Source organism: Peromyscus leucopus, chromosome 9 (genome assembly GCF_004664715.2).
Source record: "Peromyscus leucopus breed LL Stock chromosome 9, UCI_PerLeu_2.1, whole genome shotgun sequence".
NCBI classification, from domain to species: domain Eukaryota; kingdom Metazoa; phylum Chordata; class Mammalia; order Rodentia; family Cricetidae; genus Peromyscus; species Peromyscus leucopus.
Genome location: NC_051070.1, coordinates 47481060 through 47494315, shown reverse-complemented (window position 1 = coordinate 47494315; position 13256 = coordinate 47481060). Strand labels below are relative to the sequence as shown.

General features: G+C 48.2%; 1 protein-coding gene and 1 non-coding gene across 3 annotated transcripts; both read left to right on the top strand.

Moving 5' to 3' along the window:
• The first annotated feature begins 5049 nt into the window (after nt 1-5049).
• Tpt1 (tumor protein, translationally-controlled 1) lies at nt 5050-8315 on the top strand. 2 transcript variants are annotated; one of them, XM_028878301.1, is made up of 6 exons: nt 5050-5245; nt 5421-5494; nt 5957-6147; nt 6535-6640; nt 7217-7333; nt 8094-8315. In XM_028878301.1, the coding sequence occupies exons 1-6, from the start codon at nt 5218-5220 to the stop codon at nt 8094-8096; spliced, it is 519 nt and encodes a 172-aa protein (XP_028734134.1). In that variant the 5' UTR covers nt 5050-5217; the 3' UTR covers nt 8097-8315. The 2 variants fall into 2 exon arrangements, with proteins under 2 accessions (XP_028734134.1, XP_037064275.1); XM_037208380.1 differs by lacking the exon at nt 8094-8315 and adding an exon at nt 7955-8087 and having other exon boundaries at nt 5099-5245.
• On the top strand, nt 7902-8028 carry LOC114699896. The gene has a single exon (XR_003735607.1). It is a non-coding gene; the product is annotated as a small nucleolar RNA SNORA31 (small nucleolar RNA).
• Nucleotides 8316-13256: the final 4941 nt, after the last annotated feature.

Sequence of the window (13256 nt, the reverse complement as noted above, 5' to 3'; positions counted from 1 at the left end):
TTTTCTTTTTACTAGAGGATGTAATTTTAGAAATGGACTATGGGGAAGGTAACAGTTTAAGACAAGTTTATGTCTTTGATTGGGGGGGGGCGGCATTGGGGGTGCACTGGTGTGTGCAGCTGTAGAGGCCAGAGGTCAACACAGGCGTATTCTCTCTCTCTCTCTCTCCACCTTATTTTCTCACTGTTTTAACTGGACTAGTTGGAAGCCCCGGCCTCCTCCTGCTGCCTGCCGCTGACCGTCGGAGCTGGGACACGTGCAGCCACACTTGGCTTTCCGTGGGTGCTCAGGTCCTGGTGCTCTCAAGCTCTTCACCGGGTGAGCTGCCCTTCCGGTCCACGCCTTTTCTCTTTCTTCCCTCTCTTTCTTTCTTTCTCTCCTGCTCTGCCCTTGTAGAGTGCTCACAGGGAGCACTACAGAAACCAGGAAGGTTAAATTCACAGACTTTTCTCTTCAGTGGCAAGGAAGATTTCCTTCTTGCCTCCCGTGGGTCATTACTCTTAGGGCTGTGGCACTTGTAGGGACCCCACACACATTTTCCCCTTTTATTTTCATAGCCAATTAGAAGCTTCCTTTTTGATTTTTGATTTTCTCTATGCAGTCCTGGCTGTCCTGGAGCTTGCTATAGAGATCAGGCTGGCCTTGAACGCACAGAGATCCTCCTGCCTCTGCCTCTCAGGTGCTGGGATAAAAGGCGTGCACCACCACACCCGGCTTCGCAGCTTCCTTTTTAAAGGGAGAGAAAAGAATTAAGGAAGGTATTTTCAGCTTGTCTTCCTCACCCCAGCAACACTCTCTCAGCTGGCACACTTGATAAGAGTTGGCAATGGAGCAACTTCCTGCTCAGGGAACAGCAGGTGATCTGCCAGCCCCACACAAGGCAGATCCTGGCTTGAGGGCTTCTTTCTGGCTTTCGGACACACCTGCACTTTTTTTTTTGTTGTTGTTTTTTGTTTTTTCGAGACAGGGTTTCTCTGTGTAGCTTTGTGCCTTTCCTGGGACTCACTTGGTAGTCCAGGCTGGCCTCCAACTCACAGAGATCCGCCTGGCTCTGCCTCCCGAGTGCTGGGATTAAAGGCGTGTGCCACCACCGCCCGACTCACACCTGCACTTTTAAAGGGTACCAAACTCCTTCTACTGACTATTTTAAAAAATTCTCTTCTTACTAGTGGTCTCTCGACTTGGCTGCACATTGGCAATCTGCAAAGATTAAAAAAGTTCAGAACCGCCAGGCGGCGGTGGCGGCGGTGGCGGTGGTGGCGCACGCCTTTAATCCCAGCATGCGGGAGGCAGAGGCAGGAGGATCTCTATGAGTTTGAAGCCAGCCTGGGCTACAGAGTGAGTTCAGGAAAGGTGCCAAAGCTACGCAGAGAAACCCTTTCTCGAAAAAAGAAAACACACACACACACACACACACACACACACACACACACACGTTCAGATGTCTGGATCCCACCCGTAAAATTCCAAGCTCTATTCATCTTGTGTGCAGGTCTGGCATCATATCAAGTTCTTGCAGCCAGGAATGAGGAATGGTTCTACTGACCTCTGGACTACAGCCTCACTGTTCATATAACTGCAACAGCCCTCAATACTTAGAGCTCAGCTGACCATTAACCATACCGTTCCACTGACCACTAGACTACAGTTCCACTGACCATTAGACTGTTGCTGGAGGGCTTCTCTCCAGGTTCCACCAAGCCCCACAGTCCCACAATCCACTTATAAAATAATCACTCAGACAGTTATATTACTTATAAACTGTATGGCCGTGGCAGGCTTCTTGCTAACTGTTCTTATATCTTAAATTAACCCATTTCTATAAATTTATACCTTGTCATGTGGCTGGTGGCTTACCGGCATCTTTACATGCTGCTTGTCCTGGCGGTGGCTGCAGTGTCTCTCCCTCCTTCTTTCTATTTCCCCAATTCTCCTCTCTCTTTGTCCCGCCTATACTTCCTGCGTGGTCACTGGCCATCAGTGTTTTATTTATATAGAGTGATATCCACAGCGTTAGACCATACAGTCCCACTGACCATTAGACCATACAGTTCCACTGGCTACTAGACTACAACCTAGCCCTGTTGAACACTGGTGATACAAATTTTTTGCCTAGAACTTGCCACTGCAAAGCCCTAGGCCATTTCCCCAACACTGTAATTCATAATGTTTAGCTTTTTGTTCTGTTTTGTTTTTCCAGACAGGGTTTCTGTGTAGCCTTTGCTGTCTTGGAACTCACAATGTAGACCAGGTTGAACTCGGAACTCACAGAGATCTGCCTGCCTCTGCCTCCCAAGTGCTGAGATTAAAGGTGTGAGCTACCTCCCAGCCATGCTTACTTTTACTATGATTCATTGTATTTTCTTTTTGGTGGCGGGGTGGGGTGGGGTGGGGTGGAGTGGGGTAGGGTGGGGTGGGGTGGGGTGGGGTGTCTCTGTGCAGCTCTGGTTGTCCTGGAACTCATTTTGTAGACCAAGCTGGCCTTGAACTCAGAGATGTGTTGTGCCTCTGTCTACAGACTACCTGGATTAAAGGGGTATGCCACCACACCTGGCTTGATTCACTGTATTTTCTATTATTTTCGTCCTTGAGTTTATTTGAACAGAGTCTCAGGCCCCTCTCAGGATGCAGAAAGGATCACAGAATCCCGTATTCCATTATTTGTTGTTGAGGGTTTCTTTTGTTCATTTGTTTTTGTTTCTGAGACAAGTTCTCAGGGAGTCCAGAACTTGTGTATCTGAAGATGACCCCATATTCCCGATTCTCCAGTCTTCACCTCTCAAAACCTGGAATTACAAATCTGTGGTGCCACTACACCTAGCCCTCCATTTCATTCATTTTTAAATAAAACTGTTCACTATTCATTAAATTTGTTTTTGAAACCCTTAATTTAAAAAGCACTGTGGGTATCAGGAACTGTATACACCTTTAATCCCAAGACCCAGATCTCTGTTAATTCAAGGTCAGCCGGGTCTGTATAGCAAATTCCAGGCCAGCCAGGGCTACAGGGTACCTTGTCAAAAAAAAAAAAAAAAAAAATCATTGACATTATCTCAAAGTGAAGGTTTTCAAACTACTAGGACTAGTCCAGTTTGGCTGGTTTCTTATCCATTTTCTGACCCAATAAACAAGAGCATTCCAAATCAAACTCATCCACCTTCAATTCATCAGACCACATCCTGAGGGCCTACTTTCTAGTTCACACCAGCCTGTTAGGCGTTCTTTCTCATCACAAATGATAATTTGAGATAATGGTGGGCTCACACCTGTAATCCTAGCCCTATGGAGGCTGAGGGAGGAGACCCCTGATTTCCAGGCCTGTCTGGTCTACAAAGTCAGTTCAAAGCCAGCTTGGCTACACACACAGACAGTAAGAGAGGTAACTGTCAGGTCCAGAAGAAACTCGGGACAAATGGCTTTTGGACCTGACAGTAACAGCTTCAGGAATAATTTGAAAAAAAGTAAAATGAAACTTGGGAATCACACACATATCCCATCTATATTTATGACCTATTAAGCATGCCAGCCAGTTTGTCCCATTTCACTCACAGAAATTCCATTTTATACTGAAGCTCAAAGAGGTAGACTTTCCCAAGATCACAGGACTGGTAACGGAGACAACATTTCAACTTAGTTAGGCTTGGAGTCTTCAGATCTTTTCCACCATAGTGGTTTTTTGTTGTTTTTTAACCATGTGAAAAAAAAAAAAAAAAAAGAAAAAAAGAAAAAAAAAAAACCTTTTATTTGGGCATAAGACTGGAAATAACAGAAAAAATTAGAGAGTAATGTTCTGTATTAATGTGTGTTTTTGAACACTCTGAAAATGTTAAGTGCCTGGGATAATGTCTACCTAAGAATTCACATAACCCAGAAATAACTGTGTTTTGAGAGTGCAAACTCACTGACCACCCGTTATGTGTCCATGTTCTCTGGTCCCTCTTACCCCCTTTTATTTCCAGTGGCTTTTAGTGTCGTGTTAGAGCACTCCATCTTCTTGAGTGGATCCCATTTAAGTGGCCGTTTTGGTTTCATCCTCCCAGTTTACTGCTGAATGCGTTATTACTGTATGTATGACAATTTGTTAATCTGTAAGCCTGCGCCTTTGACATACTAGTAGGAAGCTTTCTACAGGCAGGACTGGCCGTGTCGCTCTTACGTGGGACCCGCGAGAAACTCGCCAACACTAGGAATACAACAGACTGCAACCAAATCTGGAATGGAAGAAAACTTTGCGATTTCATCCTGTCTGTCATACACGTTGACCTGGACGACCGGACTGAGAAGTTGGTATTTCTGTTTGTTGTACTTCGTAAGGGATGTCAAACGCTGTTCAAGTCACCCGGGCAAGTGGGAAGCGCCTCATTTTGGCCTTGTCTAACCCTGAAGCAACCGGGACAAAAGTGACAACACAGAACTCGGTTCTAACAAAGGACAAAGTCCTTTGAGACCAAGACCAAAAAAACAGCCGAGAGCTGTCCTGTCCCGTCCTGTCCTGCCAGATCCACCGCAGGCTTTGCACACCCGGAACCCGGCGGAGAGACCACAGGGCCGGCGACACCTGCCCGGTGGAGTCAGTGGGCGGCCGGGGGCCAGAGGCCGGAGATCCGGGACGCCAGACCAGCGCCGTCCCCGTCGTCCCCGCCGGCTCGGCGGCGCGCGCGGCAACCGGCGTCCCATGCTGCTGACCTTTTCTTTCCGAGAAAGGGGTGGGAACTTGAGCTGCGGGGCGCGGCGGGAGGCGGGTGCAGCTACCCCGGGAGCCACACCCGGGAGGTGGTGACTCAAGCGGCGGGGCCGTCCGATCAGCCGCGAGTTCCCTTCCGGTCCCAGCAGGCCTCGGGCGCGCGATGCCCAGCACCCCTCACCCCCGTCTCCGCCGCCCCCTCCGCCGCCCCCCGGCCCGCCCGCCCCCGCGCGCACCCGAGAAAGCACCGCATTGTGTCTCCCGGCCGAGTCCCCGGATGCCCGCCGCCCTCCCGGGGTCCGGGCCGGGACGTGGCCACGCCCCCCGCGTCGCCCTGCGTGCCACGTCACCGCTTGCGGCAGTTCCGGGGGCGCAGCGGGCGATGACGTCGAGGAACGTGCCCTCTATATGAGGTTGGGGAGCGCCCGCGTCGGCCTTTTCCGCCCGCTCCCCCCTCCCCCCGAGCGCCGCTCCGGCTGCACCGCGCCCGCTCCGCGCTGTCAGGCTAGCGCCGCCGTCCCCCAGCCGCCACCATGATCATCTACCGGGACCTCATCAGCCGTGAGTTCCCCCGCCGCCCCCGCGGGCCTGGGTGCGGGTGGGCTCGGGGAGGCCGGGGCGGGGAGGACGCGAGCGCAGGGCTTGGGGCCGGGAGCCGCCGCCGCGTGCGCCCAGCCGGCGCGGGAAATGGCGGGCCTCCGCCGGGTGACGGGCGGCTCTCTCTGTCCCTCTCCAGATGACGAGCTCTTCTCCGACATCTACAAGATCCGGGAGATCGCGGACGGGCTGTGCCTGGAGGTGGAGGGCAAGGTGAGCGGGGCGCCGCGGGGAGGCCGGGAGGCCAGCCGGGCAGCCGGGCTGGGGTTTGCGGCTCGCCCGCCGGAGCTCGTGCAATCCTCCCAGCCGCCTCCAGGCGGAGGAGACGCTCTTTCCGGCCTTGGGTTTTTCTAGAAAAGTGGAGGCGGAGCCGAGCCTGGAAATAGGTCCGCGAACTCAGCGCCCATCCTCCTTCCGGGCGCTCGGGGACATATTGTCTCTGTTTAGGATATCTTGGCAGTGTGTGCGCTTAACCCCTGGCGGGCCGAGAGCCCGCAGCTTCGGGCTTCCGCTTGGTTAGAGGGGCCATGGTTTTCGGTCCGGGCAGCGATTTTTTTTGTTGTTGGGGTTGGGTTAAAGTGTTTCAGGGAGGTGACAGATCGTTGTCGGAGTGTGTAGAAGGTAAGTTGGAGGTGGGTTTTTTTGCAACGAAACTGTTTTGTTTCCTTAATGTAGATGGTCAGTAGAACAGAGGGTAACATCGATGACTCGCTCATTGGTGGAAATGCTTCCGCCGAAGGCCCAGAGGGCGAAGGTACCGAAAGCACAGTAGTCACCGGTGTGGACATTGTCATGAACCACCACTTACAAGAAACCAGCTTCACAAAAGAGGCCTACAAAAAGTACATCAAAGATTACATGAAATCGTAAGTGAGCTATGAGCACCCTGTTTTGGTGGTCAGGGTTCTAGAAGATTTGTGTCTACTTGGTTCCTTAGTTATAAAGGACTCGGGAAGGGAGGACCTTTTGTTACACACTGATGGTTGCTTTTCATTAATAGGAGCATACTGGAGCAAGCGGGCCGGCTTTAACTTTGAAGAATAGAAAAAAATTCCTTTTTAAAAGTTACTATTGCTTGGAATTAAAGTTCTTGAATGTTTTCCTCTGTCACCTAGTAGTGTATTGTAGCATTTTGCTCATAGCCAGTAGACTTTTGTTTTTAGGTTGGGGCATGTATTTTTTTACTTAATGGAAAAAACTGATTTTGCTGAAAATTGAATACTTTGATGACCTGTTACAATTTACTGTTTCAGACTCAAAGGCAAACTTGAAGAGCAGAAACCAGAAAGAGTAAAGCCTTTTATGACTGGGGCTGCAGAGCAAATTAAGCACATCCTTGCTAATTTCAATAACTACCAGGTAAATAAGTCAAAGAATGATACAGTCTTAACCATGGGAACAAAGGGGCTGCTTTGGTTTGTTACATCTGTACATGAACTCCCTGTGTAAGCCAGGCTAGCTTTGAACCCCCTGAGGTACACCCACCTCAGCCTCTTGAGATTAAAGGTGTGTGCCACCACTCCAGACTAGGAGCTATAATTGAAACTGATGAACTTTTACTTTTCATTGAGACAGGGTTTCTCTGTAGACTAGGCAGGCCTTTGAACCCAGAGGGCCAAATGTCTGCCTGCTGAGTGCTGAGATTAAAGGTGTGTGCCAACACACTTGGCTAGCATCAGAGTTTTTACTTGGCCAAAATGTTGGCTTGGAGCCAGGTGGTGGTGGTGCACACCTTTAATCCCAGCACTCGTGAGCAGAGGCAGGTGGATGTACAGAGCGAGTCCCAGGACAGGCTCCAAAGCTATGCAGAGAAGCCCTGTTTGGGGGAGGGGTGGCTTAGAGCTGTTCTGAGTCTCCCTTTTGTTGTCGTTTACTTGGATTTGTGTCTGTGAGTATAACAGTTTGATTGTAGGTGTTTGTAACTTGTTTCTTCAGTTTTTTATTGGTGAAAACATGAATCCAGATGGCATGGTTGCTCTTCTGGACTACCGTGAAGATGGTGTGACTCCATTCATGATTTTCTTTAAGGATGGCTTAGAGATGGAAAAATGTGTAAGTATATGTTGAAATTATAGTGTAAAACCAGCAAGTTTTTCAGGTGTGATCTTTGCCATCTACAGATGGTAGGCATGGGTTTTACAGATGCCCTCTAGGTGGTGAGATCTAGGCTCCCTCTTGTGGGATCTAAAGTGAATAGTGCCTCATACATAAAAGCCTGGAGGTAGAGTGCTCAGAGAAACTGGTGAGGGCAGGAAGGCTCTCAAGGTCATCTGTAGGCAAGTAGAGTTGGGCACTAACCTGCAGTAAAGATTGTGTGAACTGGCAATAACTGCCCCTGCCCCACGGTGGGTTCAAGTCCATTTCATATTGGACCACAGGATTTCTCCTGAGTTGACTAAATTTAGTAAAACTGAATACAGAAGTGTTCATAAGAAACTGATTTTTGGAGGCTTTTGAGTTGGCTGGGTAGAAGGTGAGCTTAGAGTTATCCTGAAGAAATACAAAGTGGGTGAGCACTCTGGGACAGGGTGGGGTCGGTCGGATTCAGCAGTGTCTGCCGTTTGTGGAGGATGGGATCTGCAGACAGATTGGCAGGTGCTGCCGGCTTGGTGAGGGTAGTCTGCATCCACTGATAGACCTAGAACAGTTTGTGGTTCTTCTGGTTTGCACTAGGATGCCAAAGAAAATGCTCCCTGCGCTTCCTGCCTGTCTTTGTGGCAGTCCAGATTGAATTGGGGAGTACATGGCTATGGTGGGACAGCTGTGCTTTTGAGCTGGGGGTAGCTCTTAATGCACTCTCATTGTTTTCCAGTAACAAATTGGATCTATCACCTGTCACCATAACCGACTGCTGCTTACCATCCATACAACACCAGGACTTAGGACAAATGGGACTGATATCATCTTGAGCTTTTATTTTGACCATGATTTATTTGGAGTGAAGACATTGTTTTTTTCTTTTTCTCTTTTTTTTTTTAAAGAAAAAACATGTCATGTAGGTTGTCTAAAAATAAAGTGCATTTAAATTCACTTAGAGATGCTTCTTAGTTTAATGTGATGATGCCAACTCCATCCTTTAGTGTTGGTGAGAAGAAACTAGAGCCTGGTGGTTAACAGAAAATAACTTCTGCAGTGGGAACTACTTACAAAGCAAGAATCTGAGTTCAGTGAAGGGAAAGACCTGAAGTGGACCCCTCACATTCATCACCTCTAGGAAGAACTTGCCAAAAGCATAAAGACCGACTAGGTTGAACTAAGTACTGTCTGCTTATTCAGAAGTAGAACCAAGTCTCCTGGGTGAATGCCAGATTCCTTAAATTAGTACACACTTGGCCGCACAAGCCGTAAGTGGGGAGGGGGGTTGGTTTTATTTCCTTTGGAGACAGGGTTTCACCATGTAGTCCTGGCTGTCCCGCCTCCAGACCTCTCCCTTCTGAGTGCTGGGACTAAAGGCGTGGGCCACCATATATGGAGGACAGTGGCTTAGGAGCCTGATGGGATAGGATGTGAGATGTGTTGATCCAGTTGGTTTGGATACTGCTTACTTACTTCCCACTCCAGAAGCCAAGTAACTACAAGGTAAACGCAAGGAATGCCACCAGCCTTCTTGATAGGGTGAGGTTGGATGAAGAGAACAAAGCTGGGTGAAAGGGATCTCAACAAACCTAGAACAACATACTATCTGCTGTAAAGTAGGTTTGTCCGTGGCTGATTGACAAGCTGTCAAAAAATATTTCACCAGAATTTGCATTTATGTGAAGTACTGGGAAACCCTATAGAGTCCCTACCTGTTTAATGTATCTTCAAAAGCTAAAATGGGTTTATGATTTGAAATCTGAGGTTTGTCCAGTGATCAAAATCTGAAAGTACACTAAATCTAAGGGGGTACTAACACCCCTTTGTGATGGATGGGAAGCCCAAATACTGGATATTATATATTTTGATGAGGGAGGATGTGTCGTGATCTAGGAAGCCGCTTAATTATCTTTGAAAATGTTTCAGGCCACTGTTACTGCTGTCAAAACCAGTACACATACCTTGAGAAAACCTAAAACCTAGTTGTGCTAGCTCTAGAGAAGTGAACACATCATAGCCCAGAGGCTCTGTAGGGTAGAACCAGAAGTCAGTAGTAAGCACAAAGTTTGGGTCCTTTTAAAAAGTACATTTTTAGAAGTGTGTGTGTGTGTGAGTGATGCAGATGCCTATGGAGTCCAGAAGATGCCCTGCAGCTGGATTTTGACATAAGGGCTGAGCCTTTTCTGTAACAGTTTGTTTTTCCTTTGGAGCTGAGGACCAGGCCTTGCGCTTGCTCAGGAAGTGCTCTACCATTGAGCTAAACCCTCAACCCCGTGGTTGGTTTTTTAAGACAGTGTTTCCCTACCCCTGACTGGCCTGAAACTCGAGATCAGCCTACCACTGCCTGGTGATGAGACTTGTTTTGCTTTTCAGACAGCTTTTTACATCCCAGGCTACTTTCAAATAGCTGAGGATAACCTTGCTCTGCCGCCTACGACTGTAGTCATCGGCCTCTGTTGAGGAGATTGGGTCCTGGAAATGGGATGTAGGGCTTATGTAGTCAGCATGCACACCACCAACACCGGCTCCATCTTCAACCCCGGGGGCTTATTGTGGCATTTTTGGGGCCTCTGTAGAGATGGGCCTCGAACTCCTCAACCTTTTAGTGCTAGGACATAAGGCTTGCACTTCTATCCCAGGCTCCCAACTTCTTTTGAAGACAACTTTCTCAGTCATTTTTCCTAACTGATTTTCTAGCTAGTGCTGGAGCCACTTAGAGAAGAAAAACAAGCACCCGCGCTTCCTGCACAGGTCAGGGGTGTGCACCACTTCACCTTTCTGACGTTGTGTTTGGTACGGACAGGTTTCGAGTACCTGTGGGCCCTGGGTTTTGTTGCATGTGTGAATGATGGGGTGGAGAAAGGACTTAGAGTGTTAGCTGTGGAAGCCAGGGCAGGGTGCCGTTTGAACATGGATGTGAAGGAGTGGCCATGTGGATGTCTGAGAGCAGACCATTCAAGCTGCCTTCATCATCTAAAATGTCTTTATTAGCCCGCTGGTGACTACACTGGGTATTCAGGATCCCAGTGTAGCCCCCGGGGTGAGCTTTTACACACAAAAACAATGTGCTGGGTTGACAAACTTCAACAACAGTTAGCTAGAAACAGAACTACAGAAACTAAAAAGCAAGGTTAGAGACTTTCCCAGAACTAAGGACTTTGCTGGATTAGGTCTGTTTTAGTTTGACAGGTGGTGCCATCTTACATGCTGTATTTTAAACCTGAATGGTACTTTCATCATGGAGTCAGTTGTGCTAAGGTCTGGGGACCTACTAGATCTGGTGCCTTTACATTCCCCACTGGTTTAGTGAATGAGTCAAATCATGGACTCCTGTTTGGGTGGTATAGTTTGTCCTAAGGGCCATATATATACATATATGATTTATTGGGGTGATTTACAGGCTGCAGTCCACTTAATCCAACAAGCTGTGAACAGAAAGTTCAAGAATCTAGTAGTTACTCAAGTAATCAAGGCTGAATGTCTCAGCTGGTTTCTGTATGTGCTGGAATCACAAAGAAGTAGGCTCCAATGCCAGTGAAGGAATGGACTTGCTAGCAAGGCGAAGACAAGCAGGCAAAGAGCAGAAGCTTCCTTCTTCCATGTCCTTATACAGGCTGCCAGAAGAAGATGTGGTCCAGGTTAGAGTTGTGTCTTCCCCCTTCGAGGGTCTAGACTAGAAGTGGATTCACCCACTTCGAACCAAGCAAAACTAACCTCACCGGTGTGCCCTCCGTTTCTGGATCGTAGTTCGTTCCGGATGCAGTCAGGTTGACAACCAGGAACAGCCATCACACACAGCAATAGGACCCCTAAATAAGACACTGAGTGCTGGAGGAACGTGCAGACTTTCCAGTCCCTGGCCCACTTTCCCCAACTGCTAGGTACTAATCCAGTTTGCAGTGCCCTCTTGAGTTGGTGAATTCTCTTCAGGCCTGCTTACTCACATGCAGGGCAGTACTAAGCAAAGATATTTTCTTTTTAAACTTTTCAGTACTTGGACACTTTTCCAAGTGGAAAATACATGGGATGCTTCCTTCACTATTTTGAGCCACACTCTGATGGATTGCAGTGGATGATGCCCAGTGACGGATGGTTTCCACCATTTTAGAGACAGCAGCGTCTTTATCCATGGGGTTGGGGTGCTGTCCATAGAAGCCGGTCGCCTAGTGTTTTGAAGGTGTGAGCCCAGTGGAACACCCTGGAGAGAAATGTGCTACCCCAAACTCCAAAGAGTCCTAGAGTTAGAAATCGAGGTGCCCTGGGGTGCATTCCTGTGGACTCCTCATTTCCACCCTCCTTGTGCATGATTATCTATAGGTGACATCTTCCTTAGGGCTTCTCAGGAATTCTTTTCTTTTTTTCCTAGACAGGGTTTCTCTGTGTAGCTCTGGCTGTCCTGGAACTCTCTGTAGACCAGGCTGGCCTCGAACTCAGGGTTCCTTCTACCTCCACCTCCCAAGAGATGAGATCAAAAGTGTGGGCCACCACCGCCCTTAAGGGCGGTAAGGAATTTTTTTTTTTTTCTTTTCGAGACTGTTTCTCTGTGTAACAGTCCTGGCTGTCCTGGAACTTGCTCTGTAGACCAGGCTGGCCTCAAACTCACAGAGCTCCACCTGCCTCTGCCTCTGCATCCCAAATTTGCTGGCATTAAAGGTGTGCGCCACCCCTACAAGTTTAGGCAAGTCAACTAGAACTGTGCTGTTGGAGCGAATTCAGAACTAGAGAGTTCAGAATACTACGGCAAACTGAACTGGTAATGAGGGTGATGGTAAAGGAGAGTAGCCACAACTCAGGCAACTTGGAGAGCTGAAACCATCATCCTTTGAGGACCTGTGTGAGCGCATGCAAAGAGAGGCCCTGGCTGGTGGGCAGAACACTCTCCATGAACCCTAACTAACCCAGGAGGATTTGAACCAACAAGGACACCACACGGCAGTGATTGGCAGCTTGCAGGTCATGTGTGTACAGGCCTGCATCTTCCTGGTGGGCCACAAGCTTTATCTGGAAGAGGAACGGCAGCATTGTAATTTATGTAATTCTATATCCTTAAGAAATTAGAATGTTGCACCCGGTGATGGTGCACACCCTTGATCCCAGCCCTCAGAAGGCAGAGGTAGGAGGATCTCCGAGTTCAAGGTCAGCGTAGGCTACAGAGCAAGTTCCAGGACAACCAGGGATAAACAGAGAAACTCTGTCTCAAAAAGCCAAAGGAAGGAGCCGGGCGGTGGTTGCACATACACTCTTAATCCCAGAACTTGGGAGGCAGAGGCAGGCGGATCTTTGTGAGTTCAAGGCCAGCCTGGGTTACAAAGTGAATTCCAGGACAGGCGCAAAAGCTACACAGAGAAACCCTGTCTCGAAAAACCAAAAAATAAATAAATAAATAAATAAATAAATAAATAAATAAATAAATGTGTAATGCTTTTGAGGACCTTTAATTTATATTAATATATAAATTATATAAAAATGTATAAATTCATATGTGTAGTATATATGTAATTTTTATTATCTCAAACAAAAATCCCTGAGAAGCACGCTCAAGAGGAAAAGGGTGCTGCACACCTTCCATTGACTGAGCTAGCTGCTGGGGCAGCCGTCTCCATTAGCAGGTCAGGTCATAATGTTGGCAGCTTATCCAGGGAATCCCTCCAACCCCACCCACTGGTTACATCATAGCAGCAATGATAAGTGTCAGCTTATCATGGGGGGGGGAGGGGCATGTTTTGAACTTCTAGAATATTCCATCTTGTTTATGTAGAGAGCCTGTAGATTGTGGATTTCTGCTGCTACACATGGGTTTCAAACAATGGAGAACGACATTTAATAATCTCACACACGGGGCCATGAGAACCTCTGGAGAGGATGTGGTTTAGTCCGGGTCAACATGCTTCAGTCAGAA

Excerpts from the sequence above, each read along its gene's own strand:
- Tpt1 (XM_037208380.1), top strand. The coding sequence starts at position 5,218 with ATGATCATCTACCGGGACCTCATCAGCC. Across the intron at positions 5,495-5,956 it reads GCCTGGAGGTGGAGGGCAAG|ATGGTCAGTAGAACAGAGGG; the intron begins GTGAGCGGGGCG and ends TCCTTAATGTAG. Across the intron at positions 7,334-7,954 it reads GCTTAGAGATGGAAAAATGT|GATGCCAAAGAAAATGCTCC; the intron begins GTAAGTATATGT and ends GGTTTGCACTAG.